This window comes from Octopus sinensis, linkage group LG10 (genome assembly GCF_006345805.1).
Source record: "Octopus sinensis linkage group LG10, ASM634580v1, whole genome shotgun sequence".
NCBI lineage: Eukaryota > Metazoa > Mollusca > Cephalopoda > Octopoda > Octopodidae > Octopus > Octopus sinensis.
The window spans coordinates 1,497,101-1,518,039 of record NC_043006.1 but is presented as its reverse complement, the minus strand read 5'-3'; the positions used below and the strand labels follow the sequence as shown (position 1 = coordinate 1,518,039).

Genomic DNA, 20,939 nt, shown 5'->3' with positions numbered 1-20,939 from the left:
GCTAATTCCTCTGAATACTGCTAATTCCCTTCTGTGCCGCCAAGCTTTCTCGCATCCAACTTGCTCCTAAGAATTCCAACGCTTGCTCCTTAAATCCAAGGTCCGTCTGTCTTCTTCGAGGACCGGCCAGCGACTGCAAGATCCGTCTGTGTTCTTCGACGACCGCTCAACGACTGCCAAGACCTCACTTCGTCTCTGTGCTTCTTCCACTCCCTCATCTCCCTCTGTACCGCTCTTACCCTTTCTAACTGCCCTGGTCCTTATACCCTATCTATATCGCCTGCTGTCTCTTAGCCTTTCTATTTGCTATCTGATTCCTTACTCTATCTATATCGCCTGCTGTCTCTTGGCCTCTCCATCCGTCCCCTACTGCTTATAACCTATCTCTATTTGCTCTCAGCCCTTAATCTGTCTTCCTCTCTCTCACATTCTCCTGACCCTCTTCTCAGCCGCACGAGGTCACAGGTCATTCCAAAACCCATTAGTCCTCCATTAGACAAAAGACTGTCACATTTCGCCCAGACATGCCGGAACCATAATTCCAATGTGGGTCACCAAGACTGCACTAGCTAAACTCATAACAATATATACATATATCTCCCTCTTTTGATTACCACTTGCTTCACCAAGACTTCCTCCACCACCACCACCACCACCCTATATAGCACGCATACGGACTCCCACTTGCTTTCAATCCCCTGCTGAAGAATAACGGATCCGTGATGTCCAGATAAGAAATTTCTTTCAGTCTTTTCAACCTCATTTCATCTCCTCTTCTATTTCTGTGCTTTAGTTCTTTTCATTATTCTCTCGATTTCAGTACCATGCCATCAGGTAAATATAGTTTTCAATAGTCTCGTCTTCCTTGTTGTTCCCTTAAGATAACCGTAGTTCACGCATTTCCTTAACTGCAACATATTCACTGATTCATTCATCTATTAAACTTTTATCACAGACAGTCACTCATTTCTCTAATTTTGTCTTAGATTTGCTGACCGAAAACGCTCAGATTTTTCAAGTCTATTTTACCATTATCAACATTTGCTGTCTCGTTAAACTATGCTAAGCAGACCCCTTCCTAGCTCGAGGAGTGCCTGCCCTCTCACCCCCTCAAGGCTGTTTGACTAACTCGACATTTTGCACAATCTTTGTAAACAAAAGGCTCATTTTGGCATCATTTGTTCCCAGATCTCTACATAAGCATGTCTGAACTATTTGTTGTCCAATAGATTGGAAGATTATGACACATGGAATCTGGTGGAGGTTGTTGACAGGAAGGGTATCCCGCTATAGAAAACTCTGCCTATCCATTGATGGCAATGATGGTAGTAAATACAACTATAAATTTCAACTGGTAGCTATGTGGAGGAGTATATATGAAGCACAATAGTAGGGTGATACTAAGTTGTTATCTACATCAAATTAGTACCTGGAACTAAATTACTCTGGCCTGATATTATATATATATATATATATATATATATATATATATATATATTGAGATAGGGGTTGTAAATGCAACCCTCCATGGGATAACATATATCCAATATACTGCTAGTGAAGTACCCAACAAGGTTATTACATAAATGTTAAGGATTGCGATGCAATCAATTCATTTACTGTATTATATGGGCAAAGGTAAAATGTTTTACCACAAATTCATAATTCAAAATAAGAAAATGGAGAAATACATCTAAATCAAATATCAATTACCAGGTAATACTCAATCACATACTTTATTAAACCACCACATAAGAAACTATAGGGTTAAACATAAAAAAGTAGAGCAAAACAGTGTACATAAAGGAGTATACAAAAAAAGTGTACATAAAAGAGTAATGTTATACAATAAGTAGAATATATATAAGAGAATATAAATATAAGTAAATGTAAATATAAATATAGATTACATCTTACAGCTGTTTCGGCCATGTAGATAAGTATATCATAAGGCCTCTTCGGAGATTATGTGATATAAATCAGACTATATATATACCTATATGGATGTAAAAATTTAGGGGCAAGGGTTCAGAGAGTTATAACAGAAAAGGAGCATTGACTCTCAGTAATAGGTGGGGAGGGGTGCACTGACTCATAGCAAGGGAACATTGAATAAGGGCTAGGAAAAGAAAAAGAGTGACAGTTTCAGAAACACTATTCTAAAGTTTCACGTAACCTGCAAGAAAGAGAACCGAAATATCCCTTGCATGATATTTCACCACCGCCACCGCCACCTGAAAACTGATATGCTAGGGTGCTGCTCCAGGTTCCAATCTGATTTGGTATGATTTCTATAGCTGGAGGCCCTTCCTAATGCCAACCACTCTGAGAGTGTTGCATCTGAAGAAAAAGAAATTGAATGGACACATTGGATAATGCAGATTATGATACCTTATTCCACAAAACAAAGAAGAGATGGTCATGGCTGGAATGCCTTCAACATCACTTGCATGACAACGGCACTTGTTTTCATGCATCACATGAGGACAAAACAAAGGGGTCACTAGGTTTCTTTCAGTTTTAATCAACCAAGTCCACTCAAAAGGTTAGGGAAATTCGGGGCTAAAGCAGAAGACACTCAAAATGCTGTACAGTGGGACTGAACCCAAAACTACATGGTTGGGAAACAAGCCTCTTAACCATACAGCCACACTTGCACCTATCCATGCCCAAACTTAAAACAGTTTATTAAAAAGCTGAATAAACGAATACTTACTGTATCTCTTAATAGGGTGCCGTAACCATAGCGATATGGCTGTCCAACAAGAGTGGGATTTATGATTGGCAGCTCAAAGACTATTCTAGAGCTGACATCTGAAATACAAAATGATAGAATCATTGGAGCATGTTGATGGAGGGCCCATTCAGAACTTGCTTTGATAACCACAAGTCCTCATTCAACATCCCTGACAGATGTAACATCACAATTGTAGCTAAGCACATCTGGACTTTGAAAGGAAGCACCATAGTGTGCAGCATAAAGCGGAAGATCCAAAACAGATGCAAACCATACTTCAGGAAATGCAGATTATGACTGGCTGAGAAGAGAGCAATTTTAAAAGGTACCCAACGCCTGGATGTATACCTGAACAGCAGGGGTGAGGTGTTTAATCCTTTCCCATGTGTACATGCATGCCCCACCATGCCTTGACCTTCCTCCAATGCCCTTGGGCTTGACAAAAGGAGTTTGACCAAAACACACATCAAGGCACTCATGTACACACACGCACACATCCCTGTAAGGCGGACACGCACACACCCCTATAAGGCGGACACCCCACAAAATAAACTGTTTCCCCTACCCCCAACACATACCCCTTCACACAAATTGTACCCCCATATATACACAGACCCCCTCAACACACACCACACACTAACATAAACCTCCATCCCCCGCCCACAACTTTATCCTTTACAGAAAGAAAACAGACCAACCATCACAGCTGTATACACCTACACCCCCGGGAAAAAATTAAGCATATGACACCATTACACATACTACAAACCCCATCTCCACAGGAGCACCACATTAATAATACACACCTTTCCCACTTCAAGGTAAGTCTTGCTGGCTTCACAGCATACCACGGGACATAACTCCTAAACTAATCCCCTAGCCCTTTTGTCGTCCCACCACCATTTTCACAACAGCTGCTGACCGGTTGTGCTAATCCATCTCCAACAATAGAAAACGGTCACATTATTCCCTTCCATATCGGCTAACTCTGATGAGTGTAAAGTTATATAATCGGTTTGTTACCTAACACTCCATCATATGTTTTACATGAAACCAATTGGTAAGATCAGCTGTGATGGCCATTTAATACTATATCTTTGGATAACCTATATATAAAATTTAGAGAAAAACCTCTATTAAACAATTCAATAAAGAAAGATGTTATTCACACCATATAGAAAACATATACTATAAAAACCTTATTCTGAAAATCAATAAAGTACAAAAACAATAAATAGTAAATAGGAGTACTATTTATTATTTATTGTTTTTGTACTTTATTGATTTTTAGAATGTTTTTTAGTATATGTTTTCTATATGGTGTGAATAACATCTTTAATTATTGAATTGTTTAATAGAGGTTTTTCTCTAAATTATATACATGTATTATATATTGTGAAATTTGATTTAGAATTGCTAAATTGAATTTTTCCCTGTAAGTTTGGAATTATATTCCCTATTGTTACACACACACACAAACAATGTAAGTGGGTTTCTGCACACTTTCTGTTAACTAAGTTCCACTTGCTCTTGGCATCCCACAGTACCATCATATCCAACAATGACATTATTGCAAAGTAAACTTCTTAACCATAATGCTACATCTATGTCAATAAAATGGTGAGGAAACTTTTGGAACCACAAATTCGAAGCTCAGTATGGACAATTCTTCAGTATAATTATCAATCACTCCCAAAATTACAAACAAAACCCCAGCAACACCGTGGTACAGATAATGAGTTCAATTAATTTGTTGGAGTAGTTTATGCGAAATATTTTATTTTACCTGAAGGATCATCATTTAAATAATCACAAGTAAGGAAAATGCTGCCATCGGCTCTCTTGGTAGCTGTAGCTTTACTTCCTTCCAGAGTTACAAGATTAGTTCCAACAGGTGTCTAAAATATGAAAGCATTATAACCTTTCAGAATAGTGAGCAATGCAAAGTATATGGTCTAGCATCAGTGAATGAATGTTTGCTTTTGTTTTTGCATTCTAAGGTTTTTAATATGATAGCATGCATTAAAACTGATATTGTTTTTTGAGAGGGTCATACTGCCAATAAAAGCACATGCACTGGTTATATTTCACTTCAGTTATATAATTAATAAATTGATCAATATCAATTATGTCTATGAAACCTAGGGCCACAGGGTTAGGAAGCAAGCTTACAGCCATGCCTCCCCCCGTAACCATGCAAGATGAATAGGATTAAAAGATACAGAATGTAACGATTATGGAAATTGTTCTGTCATTTAGAGAGAGAGTCTCAGATTTATAAGAGGATGCCCCATGAAGTGGAGTGAGTGTTGTTGGCCATTCTCTATGACAATGCTATTGCGGTCATTACCGTGGGTCACGGCTGAGCACATTACTTGCTCTGGGGTATGCAGCCCATCACCCCTTCCCACTCCATCTTACGCTCTGTACCCCTTCCTTTTTGTCTTTTCTTTCTTTTCCTTTCTTATATCTTTTTTTCCTGTTACTTTGTTACTTTAACCCTTTAAAATTCAGATTATTCTGCCAAATGTAATGCTTATTTATACAGCATTGTTTAGTAGCTTCAAGATTTTGATGACTGCATAATTTTAGAATGACATTGTAAGGTAGGTGTGAAAGGCCAGATCTGCCCAGTTTGAACATAAAACAGGTAGAATATTTGACCAAGATATGGCTGGTTTAACCCTTTTGATACAAACCCGGCTGAAACCGGCTCTGGCTCTGTAGTACAAATGTCTTGTTTTCAAAAGTTCTTAATTAAAATCTTCCACCAAACCTTAGTCACAATTTATGTTCCTAACACTAGCTTAATGATAACGAAGTTATTTTACTAAATTCTTTGTTATATTTAAAGTAATTGAAAGAAACACAGCATCTCAAAATAAATACAGTAACGAAAGGGTTAAAAGCTAAATGCTTAAATAACAGGATGCTAATGAAGATTGTAAGATGGTTTTCTCAAGAGCTCAACGATATAAACGAAGTGAAATAATTACAATTAGGAATAAAAACTCGAATAATAACAGGTTCTGCTTATTATCTAAAAGTGATGTGTTTCTAAAGTGTTGATGAAAATATTGCATCTTACCTCTTCGTTGACGTCGAGTGGGAGAACATATCGCATGAAAAATGCAGTTGCATCAATTTCTGTGCTTTTCTCCAAACTTTTTACATAAAGACGTTGAACAACGGCTGAGTCGTTATAACCACATAAGTCAACAACCAAATGTCCTTTCTCTTCAAAGGAGTTTATAAAATGGAAGCAGAACACATTTTCTGCACGGTAAGCTATTTTCAGCCGTTCTCCATTTTTCTTTTGCAAAACATTAAACATAACCTGAAAAATGTACAAATATTGAACTTTAAAAAAAAATCCAGGTCCAAATGGCTGGAGAGGAAACATTATCAGGAAACAAGTTTTAGATCAATGTGGTTTTGAGGTTGAGTGGTTGGGTGATGGTATAGGTGCAGATGTGGCAGTGTAGTTAACAACACTGAATGAATGTTCGCTTTTGTTTCTGCTTCTCAAGATTTTTGATATGACAGCATGTATTAAAACTGATTTTGTATTTTGAGAGGGTCATATTGCCAATAAAAGCTCATGCACTGGTTATATTCACTTCAATTATATTACCAATCAATTATATAATTAATCAATCAATCAATATCAATTAGCCAATGGTTTTAATTTCATTCTGCATGGTAATTTTTATTAAGCATCTTATCCAAAGCCAACCAAAACCTTGTGAGTGGATTCTAAGACAAAAACTATATTCATGTATTTTCTTTTCCCCCCTCATCATCGTTTTAACATTCACTTTTCTATGACTGCATGGGTCAGGTGAAGTTTTTCCTTATTGCCAGATATCCTTTCTGCTTCAACCCTCACCTGTTTCCAGGTAATATTTCCCCATGACCAAACATGTTTTTACGGAAGATTGGAAACGAAGGAGACTGCTTGCATGACGGTGATACTTGTCTGCAACTATCACATAAAATCAAAGTAAGGAGACACGAACATACACACACTCACACATACACAGAGACATGTATGTATGTGTGTACATTCAGTCATAGAAACCATGTCATAGGAGCTAGTGGACCATGATGTAGTCCTTAGACCCACTGGACCCTGTCAGTCTGTTCAACCAATGCTAGCATGGAATAAAGAAGTTAATACTTATCTCCACTTATACATGGATGTTCCGTTAGAACAAACTTTACTGTAGTAGTTGTCATGAGAGAAATTCTCACATTGGCTTTTTGGTGCAAAATGCCTTTTTGTTTATATTGGTAGCAGGGGAGATAAATCCCCACCACCTCCAATGCTGAGACCCCCAAATCACAGGATTTCGACCTTGTTTGGTCTTGTCAATGATGAACACTCATATGATCTGGTGGTCTCAGTGCTGAAGGTATCGGGAATTTATCTCCCCACTGGCGATATAAACAAGAAAGCATTTTGCACCATAATAACTTTATTGATGATGGTGATGATTAGAGATAGATAGAAATGTTATATGTCAGTGTGAATGTGTGTTTGTGTATGTGAGAGAGAGAGGGAGGGAAAGAGAGAGAAAGAGTAAAGAGTATCTACATGAGCTACTTTAAGTTTCATGTTTATACATACCTCCTCTTTATCAAACACTGACATGCACTCCACGAAGGCATAGCCTAAGATCTTGGCAAAAGCAGCTTTGAAAAGGTTGAAGCATAAGTTCTGTTCCAGAATGATAAAGTAGTTTTCTGACATTCCAAAACTATGGCTATATGCATAATGAGATTTCCATCTTGATGGCACACTTCCGACAATACGGAGGTTATCAAATGGCTTGGCATCTATCAAATAAAAACAAACAATATTTAGATAGTTGTACATACCTTTACTCAACCACATATTTCCTATTTTGTTCCCCTACCTTTAACATTCATCATCATCATCATCATCATCGTTTAATGTCCGCTTTCCATGCTAGCATGGGTTGGACGGTTCAACTGGGGTCTGGGAAGCCAGGAGGCTGCACCAAGCTCAGTCTGATCTGGCAGTGTTTCTACAGCTGGATGCCCTTCCTAACGCCAATCACTCCATGAGTGTAGTGGGTGCTTTTTACGTGCAACCGGCACAGGTGCCAGATGAGGCTGGCAAACAGCCACGATTGGATGGTGCTTTTTATGTGCCACCGGCATGGAGACCAGACGAGGCTGGCAACAGCCATGATCGGATCGTGCTTTTTATGTGCCACTGGCACGGAGGCCAGTCAGGACGGTGCTGGAAAAGGCCGTAAAGATAAATGTAAATATTTATTGGCTAAACTGGCAAAATGACCATTCCGAAATATAACAATAAATATATATATATGTATATATATTATGTTTAAATATATATATGTATATATATATATATGTGTGTGTAAATATATATTATATATATATAATATATATATATATATATATATATATATATTTGTATATGTAAATATATATATGTGTGTGGTATGTATATATATATATATATACGCACACATATGGCTGGTGATAAGAAGTTTGCTTCCCAAACTCACGATTCCAGCTTCAGTCTGACCAAAGCCTTGTGCATGGATTTGGTTGACAGAAACTGAAAGAAGCCTGTTGTATATATATAAGTATACATGTTTATGCATGTGTGTGCCACTGTGTTTGTGATTGTCCCCACCACCACCACCACCACCACCATCGCTTGACATGAGCCACACCTACAATTGCCATTTGATTTGAGCATATCCGAAGGTAAACTCGTGGTGTCTATTTGCGCATCACAAAATAATACTTTAAAGGACATAACCAGTATAGCAGCAGGGTATAAAATATACTTCCTTAATTATCTCCTACCTAAGTTTAGATTAAAATTATCAAGTATGAATGAACTACACACACACACATGTGTGTGTGTGTATATATATATATATATCATCATCATCATCATCATCATCGTTTAACGTCTGCTTTCCGCGCTAGCACGGATTGGACGGTTTCGACCAGGGTCTGGGGAGCCAGGGGCTGCCCCAGGCTCCAGTCTGGTCTGGCAGTGTTTCTACAGCTGGATGCCCTTCCTAACGCCAACCACTCCGCGAGTGTAGTGGGTGCTTTTTACGTGCCACCTGCACAGGTGTCAGAGGGGTCTGGCATCGGCCACGGTCAGTTGGTGCTTTTTATGTGCCACCTGCACAGAAGCCAGTCGGGGCGGTGCTGGCATCGGCCACGTTCGGATGGTGCTTTTTATGTGGGGGGGGGGGGGGTTAGAAATATAGGGGAGCACCAGTGGGGAGGGGGGTTCGGAGAAACGATGACAGGTTCTTGACAAGTAGAACGTAGGATATCACGAGAGGGGTAATGCATGGTGAAATAGCGTATTGAAGAGGGGGGTTCGAAGAGTAGACACCTATAATGGTGGTGGGAGAAGCGACATCCGGTATAGATGGAGCAAAAATATAGAGATATCCGGTATTGGTGGTGGGGGTGGGCAAGGGCGGGTGCACCGCCAATACGCAAAGGTTGATAGACGAGAGAGCGAGGACTTAGACGGGCAAAATAAATAAAGGGACGGTGGAGAAATGGAAGTAGATAAAATAGATAGATAGATAAAAACATGTTTTGAGTGTAGTATGATTGGTCGAGAAGTGAAAATAAGTTTTCAACTTATCTGTACTCAGGATATAGCTGCTAGGTGAATGAGATAGAGCACGTGTGGGGTTGCCTTTTAAGTAAAGTTGACCGGAAGGGGAATTTTTTAGACAAGGCGGAAGTGTACTAAAGAAACAGACTTCAAGATGGCGAAGGTTGATAGACGAGAGAGCGAGGATTTGGACGGGCAAAATTAATAAAGGAATACGCAAAGGTTGATAGACGAGAGAGCGAGGACTTAGACGGGCAAAATAAATAAAGGGACGGTGGAGAAATGGAAGTAGATAAAATAGATAGATAGATAAAAACATGTTTTGAGTGTAGTATGATTGGTCAAGAAGTGAAAATAAGTTTTCAACTTATCTATACTCAGGATATAGCTGCTAATATATATATATATATATATATATATATATATATCATCATCATCATCATCATCATCGTTTAACGTCCGCTTTCCATGCTAGCATGGGTTGGACGGTTCAACTGGGGTCTGGCAAGCCCAAAGGCTGCACCAGGCCAGTCAGATCTGGCAGTGTTTCTACAGCTGGATGCCCTTCCTAACGCCAACCACTCCAAGAGTGTAGTGGATGATTTTATGTGCCACTGACATAGGTGCCAGACGAGGCTGGCAGACGGTCACGCTTGGATGGTGTTTTTTATGTGCCACCGACACAGGTGCCAGACGAGGCTGGTGAACGGCCATGCTCGGATGGTGTTTGTTACGTGCCCTCAGCACAGAGGCCAGTCGATGCGGTACTGGCTACGGTCACGTTCGGATGGTTTTCTTATGTGCCACCGGCACTGGTACCACAAGGATACAAATTCCATTGATGTTCATCTATTTTGATTTGGTTTGATTTGATTCTCATTGACTACGCATACTCAATGTCCATGTTTTATTTGTTTGCTGGTCTGCTGCAGTATTACACCTGGAGAATGACCCCCTTCATTGCTCTAGATGTTAAAACACCTGAAAGTCATAGAAAGGTGATAAAACTCACCTCCAGTTCCATTCAGGAGTGATGGATACTTACATTTGGCCATTTTTGTGGCTTATCAATGACTTTCAGGTGTTTTAGTATCACAGTGAACCAGCAAACAAACAAAACACAAACTCTGAGTATGTGCACTTGATAATGTTTGCAGCAGTAGTGTTGCTTTTAATTAGTTATTGAACTAATTATGTTTGCCTATGCATGTATGCATGTGCCTCTTTGTCTTGGCATTGCATGATAGTTGTAAACGAGCATCACTGTCATCAAAGGGGTGTCATTTATTTCCAATCATCCATGAAAATATATGCAGTCATGTGGAAAAATTACCTTATTTGGAAACAGATGAGTATTGGTAAGTGGAAGAGTATCTGACTGCTGAAATTCTACTTCAACAAAGGACAACTCACCCATGCAAGTATGGAAAAGTGGACATAAAATGATGATAATTATAATGCTGATGATGATGATGTTGATCCTCCTAACACCTCACTTCATCTTAAGGTATCCACCTCACAATCAATTCCTGGCAGCAAATTATTTTCCATTGCTCCAGTCCACTCAGCTGGTAAAAAACGAATTGTACCTGAATCGGAAAGCAATAATGGGGGGGGGGGGGACCAAACAACGACACAAATATACACATACAGAAATATAAACACACACACACACACATACATACATACATACATATAAATATATATATGTGTGTGTGTATATACGTATATATGTATGTATGTATACAATGGGCTTCTTTCAGATTCCCATCTATCAAATCTACTCACAAGGCTTTGGTCGGCCAAAGGTTATAGTAGAGGACACTTGCTCAAGGTACCATGCAGTGGTACTGAACCTGGAACCATGTGGTTGGGAAGTGAGCTTCTTACCACACAGCCGTACCTGCACCTGTCGAGTTTGTAAAAATATCTTAATTTCCTTTTCTTTTAAGGAATTCTTAAAAACATCTTAAAAACAAGCTAAGACATTTTCAGTTAAAGCATGTTTGTTTTCTATTTTTATTTAGGCACAGGCGTGGCTCTATGGTAAGAAGTTTGTTTCCCTACCACTTGGTCTCAGGTTCAGTCCCACTGCATGGCACCTTGGGCCATGCCTTGTAAAAGGGCCAGCCATGTCACACTCTGTGTCATGCTAAATCTCCCTGAGAACAACATTAAGGGTACTCATGTCTGTGGAGTGCTCAGTCAGTTACATGTTAATTGCATGAGTGGACAGTTCTGTTGATTTGACCAACTGGAACCCTTGTTGCCATAACAGAGAGAGAGAGAGTGCCAGTTAGTACCAAAAGTAAATTCCCAAATTCAAATAACACTACAAACCTTTGTTGTGTCTGGGGAGAGCCATTCTCTTTTCGTGCCTTATTATTTCACTCACTCACCAGTAAAATTTCCACTTTTTTTTTCTTATTTTTCTTTTTTTAACATTTTCGTTGCGTCTTGCAACCTTTTCAATAGTCTTTATTCTGTCTGTTATTTACACTGCGTTCCTTTTTGTTTGTTTGTGCACATATGGGTGGGTCAGTGTGTGTGTGTGTGCTTATGCATGCATGTATGTATGTATTCATGTGTATGTATGTATGTATGTGTGTGTATGCATATGTATCTGTGTATGTATGACTCTCCCCAGACACAACAGAAAATGCTTCAACACGCGAACTCAAATAAAGAATCTTGCAAACCAAATCCCAAAATGAGCTACAAACCTTTGTCGTCATTTGGTTCACTTGCTATGATGTTGTGGGCCATTTGTTTATTTCTGAAGTTTGATCCTAGGTTATATATTGTTCCATTCTGGTCCTTAAGTGGGTGAGCAGTGGCAGAGTGGACAGCAATTAAATTGGTTAGTTTAACCTGGAAGTAAGCAAATTGATTTCCCTTTAGATACAAAGATAATTCTTTTATAAGAAAACACGAAATAAGGATTTGGGCATTTCTGTACCTTGTGGCTTCAGGTTCACTCCCACTGCACAGCACTTGGGCAAGGGTTTTTGGCTCTAGCCAAGGTCTTATGAGTGGATTTAATAGATGGAAACAGACATGTATTCATGGAAGACTGAGAATGAAGGGTACTGCTTGTATGACAGTGATACTCGTTTACAGCTATCACATAAAATCAAGGCAAGGAGACAGTAACAGACACACACATGCATATATGCACACATTCATATATATGCGACGTGCAACCAAAAGAATACCCTCCATCAGGCATTTGCCATATCCTGAACGCCTTACTTCCCTGGGCATGGACACATTGAAACTCCGACGTCTGGCAGCTGACTTGGCAGACACCCATAAAATTATCAACCATCGTACAAACAATAACTCTGAGCACCTTTTCAAACTCCACCTGTCTAACACCCGTGGACATATTTACAAAGTCAGAAAACAGCACAGCCCCCATGACTTCAGGAAACATTTTTTCACGCTGAGAGTTGCTGAAGCATGGAACAAACTGCCGGCATCAGTTGTTAGTTGTCGGAGCACTGCATCCTTCAAAACTTCCATGCTTCCTGAGATTCGCCAACACTACACCTGATTTTCTCCCCTCCATACACATGCAAGCATGTATCTGACTCATACATTGTTCGCTTCCCAGACATTTTTACATTACTGCATAAACTCTATACGCACTTTCTGACAAGTTGTGGTGCACCTGAGCACTGTATACAATAATTTCATTATTATCATTATATATATGAGAAGCATCTTTTAGCTGTCTACCAAATCCCCAAATCCACTCACAAGGCTTTGGTCAGCCAGAGGCTATAGTAGAAGACACTTGCCCAAGGTGCCATGCAGTGGGACTGAACCTGAGACCAAGTGGTATGGAAACAAACTTCTTACCATAGAGCCACGCCTGTGCCTAAATAAAAATAGAAAACAAACATGCTTTAACTGAAAATGTCTTAGCTTGTTTCTAAGATGTCCTTAAGAATTCTTTAAAAGAAAAGGAAATTAAGATATTTTTACAAACTTGACAGGTGCAGGTACGGCTGTGTGGTAAGAAGCTCGCTTTCCAACCACATGGTTCCAGGTTCAGTACCACTGCATTGTACCTTGAGCAAGTGTCTTCTACTATAACCTTTGGCCGACCAAAGCCTTGTGAGTAGATTTGATAGATGGGAATCTGAAAGAAGCCCATTGTATATATACATATATACATATATATATATATATATATATATATGTTTATGTTTATATTTCTGTGTGTGTGTGCATTTGTGTCATTGTTTGTCCCCCCATTACTGCTTGACAACTGATGTTGGGGTGTTTACGTACCTGTAACCTAGTGGTTCAGGAAAAAAGATCGATAGAATAAGTACTAGGCTTACAAAGTAGAAGCCCTGGGGTCGATGCTTGCGACTAAAACCCTTGAAGGCAGCTCTTCAGCAAAGCAACAGTCGAACGACTGAAATAGGTGAAAATAAAAAGGACAAAAGAAAAGATACCTACAGTGTCGACTGGGTCCAGTGAATCGGGGTCAATTTGTAGGACTCTGTCAACTTCTGTCATAGTAAAGAAAGCATCACCATGTTTGACAACATTCACAGATGTATTGTCAGTGAATTCATCCATTTTAAAGTAGGAGAAAAACCTAGAAAATAAAAGCAGGACAAAATAGAAATGATGGTAAAATTGAGAATTCAGAAAACAACTCGTGTCAGAAATAGAAAGTGAACATAAGATGATGATGATGATGATGATGATGATCTATTCTAGGACTGATGTACTTGAAACATTTTATTATTATATTTCTCATGAAATACACTGTCTTTGTTTCAGTTAATTTTGAAAATAATAAAGGATTTAGGGAAATAACGTTGTCATTATTAAGCTGATGCATGCTGGGTAAAAATGCTTAGTGTCATTTTGTCTGTCTTTATATATTTCTTTACTGCCCACAGGGTGCTAAACATAGAGGGGACAAACAAGGACAAACAAACGGATTAAGTCGATTACATCAACTGGTACTTAATTTAACGACCCCGAAAGGATGAAAGGCAAAGTTGACCTCGGCGGAATTTGAACTCAGAATGTAATGGCAGACGAAATACCTATTTCTTTACTATCCACAAGGGGCTAAACACAGAGAGGACAAACAAGGACAGACAAATGGATTAAGTCGATTACATCGACCCCAGTGTGTAACTGGTACTTAATTTATCAACTCCGAAAGGATGAAAGGCAAAGTTGACCTTGGCGGAATTTGAACTCAGAATGTAATGGCAGACGAAATACCTATTTCTTTATTGCCCACAAGGGGCTAAACACAGAGAGGACAAACAAGGACAGACAAATGGATTAAGTCGATTACATCGACCCCAGTGTGTAACTGGTACTTAATTTAACGACCCCGAAAGGATGAAAGGCAAAGTTGACCTCGGCGGAATTTGAACTCAGAATGTAAAGGCAGACGAAATACCGCTAAGCATTTCGCCCGACGTGCTAACGATTCTGCCAGCTCGCCGCCTTATTTCGACTGTCTTTATATTCTGAGTTCAAATTCTGTTGTGGTCGACTTTGCCTTCCATCCTTTTGGAGTTGATAAATTAAGCACCAGTGAAATACTGGAGTCCATGAAGTCTACTAGTCCCCTCCCTAAAAATTTCAGGCCTTGTGCCTTTAGAAGAAAGGCTACTACTACTACTAGTGCTGCTGCTACTGTTGCTACCACCACCATTACCAGCACCAGCACCAACCGTTCAAGAATTTGGACCTGGTGATCTCCATTTCCAGTGACTTTGAGGGTCACCTCCCAGTGGTGTCGGGCGTCAACGAAGAGCCCTTGACTACAACAAGACGACCAAAGATTTTTTTTTCCCCAAGGTCTGGGGTCTCCCGCCCCTAAGCCCTAGACCATCACCTAATCACCCTTACCCGTCTTGTTGCTTAACAACAACAACAACAAGCACCAGCACCACCCATCATCATCATTTCAATGTCCCCTTTCCATGCTTGCATGGGCCAGATGGAGTTGATTGAGGCATGTTTTCTACAGCGAGATGCCCTTCCTGATGCCAAACTTCACCTGTTTGCAAACAAAGTAATATCTCCCCATGTCCAGACATGCGCTTACAGAATATGGGAAATGAATAACACTGATTCCATAACAGTGACAATCATTTTACAACTTTCATGAGATATCAAGTGGAAGACACACACACACACACACACACACACACACACACCAGCACATAAATACACATGCACACAGACACACACTAGCACATAAACACACATGCACACACACAGACACACACACAACACACATATCTTTTCTACTCTAGGCACAAGGCCCAAAATTTTTGGGGAGGGGGCCAGTTGATTAGATCAATCCAGTATGCAGCTGGTACTTAATTTATTGGTCCCGAAAGGATGAAAGGCAAAGTTGACCTCAGCGGAATTTGAACTCAAAATGTAAAGACAAGACGAAATACTTATTTCTTTACTACCCACAAAGGGCTAAACACAGAGGGGACAAACAAGGACAGACAAACTGATTAAGTTGATTACATCGACTCCAGTGCGTAACTGGTACTTAATTTATCGATCCTGAAAGGATGAATGGCAAAGTCAACCTCGGCGGAATTTGAACTCAGAACATAATGGCAGACGAAATACGGCTACGCATTTCGCCCGGCATGCTAACGTTTCTGCCAGCTCGCCACCTTAAATACACACTTATATCTATTTATACAATGGTCTTCTTTCAGCTTCTGTCTGCCAAAGCCATCCACAAAGCTTTGGTTGGCCCAAGTCTATAGTAGACCACTCTTGCTCAAGATGCTATGTAGTGGGACTGAACCCAGAATCATGTGTTTGGGAAATAAACCTTTTAATCATTTTGTGGGGGTCTTTGAGACTTCATTCAGGGGCAATTTCAAATTTGTAGTTAGGTGAAATTTTACCCATATCTGTGGTTTTTTTTCCCACTTCAGCTCTGGTGTCAAAAACAGTCTGGAAGCTGTTCAGCGACGTGCAACCAAAAGAATACCCTCCATCAGGCATTTGCCATATCCTGAACGCCTTACTTCCCTGGGCATGGACACATTGAAACTCCGACGTCTGGCAGCTGACCTGGCAGACACCCATAAAATTATCAACCATCGCACAAACAATAACTCTGAGCACCTCTTCAAACTCCACCCATCTAACACCCATGGACATATTTACAAAAGTAAGAAAACAGCACAGCTCCCATGACTTCAGGAAACATTTTTTCACGCTGAGAGTTGCTGAAGCGTGGAACAAACTGCCGGCATCGGTTGTTAGTTGTCGGAGCGCTGCATCCTTCAAGACTTCCATGCTTCCTGAGATTCGCCAACACTACACTTGATTTTCTCCCCTCCATACACACACAAGCATGTTCACTTTCCAGACATTTCTACATTACTGTATGTACTTTATATGCACTTTCTGACAAGTTGTGGTGCACCTGAGCACTGTATACAATAATTTCATTATTATTTAAAAAAACAGTAAAATAATAAATAGATGTAATAAATCTCTGAATGAGGTATAAACAGTAACTGCACGACAAGTTACTGTTTATACCTCGTTCAGAGATTTATTATTGCTTGCAGACAGTTTTTCGAGATCAGTGACAAAAAGTCACTGGAAAAAGGATATTAATATTTGCATTGGGAACTCCTTTCATCGAAAACCAGTGATTGTCATTCGCTGATGACAGGTCAATACCCAGAAACTGCAATCCGTGCGTATCACTTAGGTTGACGAGGGAAGGATGACCTCCCTTTGCAAATACCGATAGGACACAGAAAGTGTGCCTAAAGCCAGCTGGAGGAGATGTTCTCCTGGGGCCACAAGCTACAGTAACACCCACCCTTAGTGGTTAGCCATATTGAGATGGCAAATATACCTCACAATAAATAGATGAATTATTAAATAAATGAAGAATTACAAACAGTAGACAAAAACGGAATGGTAGAGTGATGAATCTAAAATGCTTTTTGTGCAGTGGTTAGTTTCTTCCCTCTGTGTTCCAAGTTCAAATCCAACAGAACCAAATTAGGGTTGCCAGAGTATGAACCAAGCATGGAGAAACATTGATTTCATTCACTACACATCTAAAGATATGAATTATTTGACTACTACTACTACTACTACTGCTGCCACCACCACCACCACTGCTACTACTACTACTACCACCACTACTACTACTACTACTACCACCACTACTACTACTACTACTACCACCACTACTACTGCCGCCACCACCACCACTACTACTACTACAACTACTACTACTACTACTACCACCACCACTACAACCACCACCACCACCACTACTACTGCTACTGCTACTACTGCTGCTGCCGCCGCCACCACCACTGCTACTACTACTACTACTACCACCACTACTACTGCCGCCACCACCACCACTACTACTACTACAACTACTACTACTACTACTACCATCACCACTACAACCACCACCACCACTACTACTACTACTACTACTACCACCACCACTACAACCACCACCACCACCGCTGCTGCTGCTGCTACTACTACTACTACAGACACTGCTACTACTACCACCACCACCACCATTACTAGTACTACAACTAGCACTACTGCTGCTGCTGCTACTGTTGCTACCACCACCATTACCAGCACCAGCACCACCAGATCTACTACTGCTATTGCTCTCTGTTACTGGCAAACTGAGAAAGTGTGTTTTACCTGGAAAAAATACTTTTGCACGGATCCGGCAGAGCAACTTTTCCAAACTGGCTGTAAACGAGGCGGTTGGCTTTCACAGAATCATTCCAAGTTTTGCTGCGTAATATACGGTTCTTATACAAAACCCGACCGTCTTTGATGTCATAGCGGCTAATGGCAGCTAAACCATCAAACAAGTGGGTCAACTTAGTTTCGCCAACTTGGAATACTCCGGCACCATTTCGGTAAAGACTTCCATTCAACCAAGATGGCACGGTACCTGAAAATAAGTGACATAAAACTTATATTTAATATTTGGTTTATGTTATTTCAATGAATAAATAAATAAGATACTCTTTTAATTGTTTCAGTCATTTGACTGTGACCATGCTGGAGCACCGCCTTTAGTCGAGCAAATCGCCCCCAAGACTTATTCTTTGTAAGCCTAGTACTTATTCTATCGGGTTCCTTTGCTGAACCGCTAAGTTATGGGGATGTAAACACACCACCATCAGTTGTCAAGCGATGTTGGGGGGACAAACACAGACACGCAATCATATACATACACACATACATATATATATATATATATATATATATATATATATATATATATAATATATATATATATATATACATATATACGACGGGCTTCTTTCAGTTTTCGTCTACCAAATCCACTCACAAGGCTTTGGTCAGCCCAAGGGGCCGAGTTGTCAAACATTTAAACCAAATTTTCTCAAAATAACTTGTCCGACCGTCCCATAGGCTTCCTCTTTGAGAAACACTGATTTAACCTAAATTTGAGACACCAGCAAAAGCAGAAATAAAGATAGACTTTTTTTCTATTCCAAAGAAAAACGATTTTATTTACTTTATCAATCGCATTCTCACCTGGAATTGATTTTTGTAATTTTTTCAAGACTTATACATGCCCTGATACTGTTGGTATCTACATATCAAATATGAGCGCAATCGGATGGAGGATGCCCGAGATCCTAGAAGACACACAGACAGAACGGATTTTATATAATATACTAGCAGTATCGCCCGGTGTTGCTCGGGTTTGTAAGGGAAATAACTATATAAGCATTTTTAGAGAGTTATAGCCAAAAAATAGCAAAAAAATGCATTAAAAATGGAAAAAAAAATGATGGTAAATTTTTTAAAAATCGTTGACTCATCGTAGACATTTTTAGAGAGTTACTTCCCTTATATAATAACGAAAAATGCATTAAAATGGAAAAAAATGATGGTAAATTTTTTTTTAAATCGTAGACTCATTGTAGATGCGTGCTAATACCCAGAAGGGCTCGATATGAATCACGACTATAAGATACCCGGTTTTGGTTAAACTGCACCGCAAAATGTGGGAGTAGTTAGGAATCTAAATCGTAGGAGACAGACAGCACACAACTTTTCTTTTATATATAAAGATTTACTGAAGTTAATGTAATTAAAGCTGTTAGTATGGTTTTGGTTTTTTATTAAGATTGATTCTAAAAATATATTGTTTGTAAATACTGATGTCATGGAAGGATTGTTTCATTGGAGAAAACTTTGTATTGGTCAAAATAGGGAATTTTAAGGACTTATTTGTTTGTGAGTGTGGGCCTAGCGAATTGAACTAGAGGAGTTTCTGATATTGTAAGTAGTATTTCATGGTTGAGTGGCTTTAGCTAATGTGCTTCAAAATTTGTTTTTTGCAAGAATAAGGGCTTCTTTGGGCACTACAGTTTCCACATGTTTATAAGAATGATTTTTATTCCCAGTAGTTTTTTTTTTCACCCAACACTGGTTTTTACTCATTTTCTCAATTACATAAAGAATTTCAAGACTGAAGAGTAATATATTTTAAAATGAAATAAAACTGTATTCATTAAATTAGATATGTAATTTAAATTATTAATTAACGAAATGTACTTTGAATATTGATTGTTTATCTGTAGCACAGTACTTTAGACAATACAGTGGCCATGCCTACATTATAAAGTCAGAAGGGAAAATGGCACAATCAGGCTCAAACTTTGATCATGTACCAACTATAAACATGCAAGCACAGAGGGCAGTGTGACAATAATAAAGATATATATATATGTATATATAGAGAGGAATTCAAGACAGGATGCCCTTGGGAGCTCCTCTATGCTGATGACCTTGCTCTAATTGCTGAGTCGCTATCAGAACTGGAGGAGAAGTTTCAGGTGTGGAAACAAGGATTAGAATCGAAGGGCCTCAGAGTCAATCTAGCTAAAACCAAAGTCGTAATCAGTAGGAAGGTAGACAAATCACAAACACCTTCAGGTAGATGGCCCTGCTTGATCTGTAGAAAAGGTGTAGGTAGAAACTCTATAAGATGCACCAAGTGTAAGCTATGGACACATAAGAGATGCAGCAATGTCAAAGGAAGGCTAACTAGGAAGATGGTTTTTGTATGTGGCAGATGCTCAGGAACAATAAACACTGAAAATGCTCTGAGACCAACTTCCGTCACTTTCCAGGGAGAAAAACTAGAAATAGTTGATAGTTTCCGTTACCTAGGTGACCAAGTCAGCAGCGGGGGCGGGTGTGCTGAAAGTGTAACTGCTAGAGTAAGAATAGCTTGGGCAAAGTTCAGAGAGCTCTTACCTCTGCTGGTGACAAAAGGCCTCTCGCACAGAGTGAAAGGCAGACTGTATGATGCGTGTGTACGAACAGCCATGATACATGGCAGTGAAACATGGGCCGTGACTGCTGAGGATATGCGTAAGCTCGCTAGAAATGAAGCCAGTATGCTCCGATGGATGTGTAATGCCGGTACTCACACTCGGCAGAGTGTAAGTACCTTGAGAGAAAAGCTGGACC

The 20,939-nt window shown here is 39.6% G+C and overlaps 1 protein-coding gene across 2 annotated transcripts in view; it reads right to left on the bottom strand.

The window, feature by feature from the left end:
- Positions 1–20,939, bottom strand: part of LOC115216492 (retinal Mueller cells isomerohydrolase) — a 39,766-nt gene that overhangs the window by 7,096 nt on the left and 11,731 nt on the right. The window contains exons 2-8 of one of the 2 annotated variants that reach the window (XM_029785914.2): positions 18,117–18,375; positions 13,863–14,004; positions 12,113–12,260; positions 7,368–7,576; positions 5,826–6,074; positions 4,524–4,635; positions 2,717–2,814 (exon numbers count right to left, since the gene is read on the bottom strand). In XM_029785914.2, the coding sequence (XP_029641774.1) occupies positions 2,717–2,814; positions 4,524–4,635; positions 5,826–6,074; positions 7,368–7,576; positions 12,113–12,260; positions 13,863–14,004; positions 18,117–18,375 (1,217 nt within the window). The remainder of the gene's footprint in view (positions 1–2,716; positions 2,815–4,523; positions 4,636–5,825; positions 6,075–7,367; positions 7,577–12,112; positions 12,261–13,862; positions 14,005–18,116; positions 18,376–20,939) is intronic. The other variant, XM_036506252.1, reaches the window with a different exon arrangement.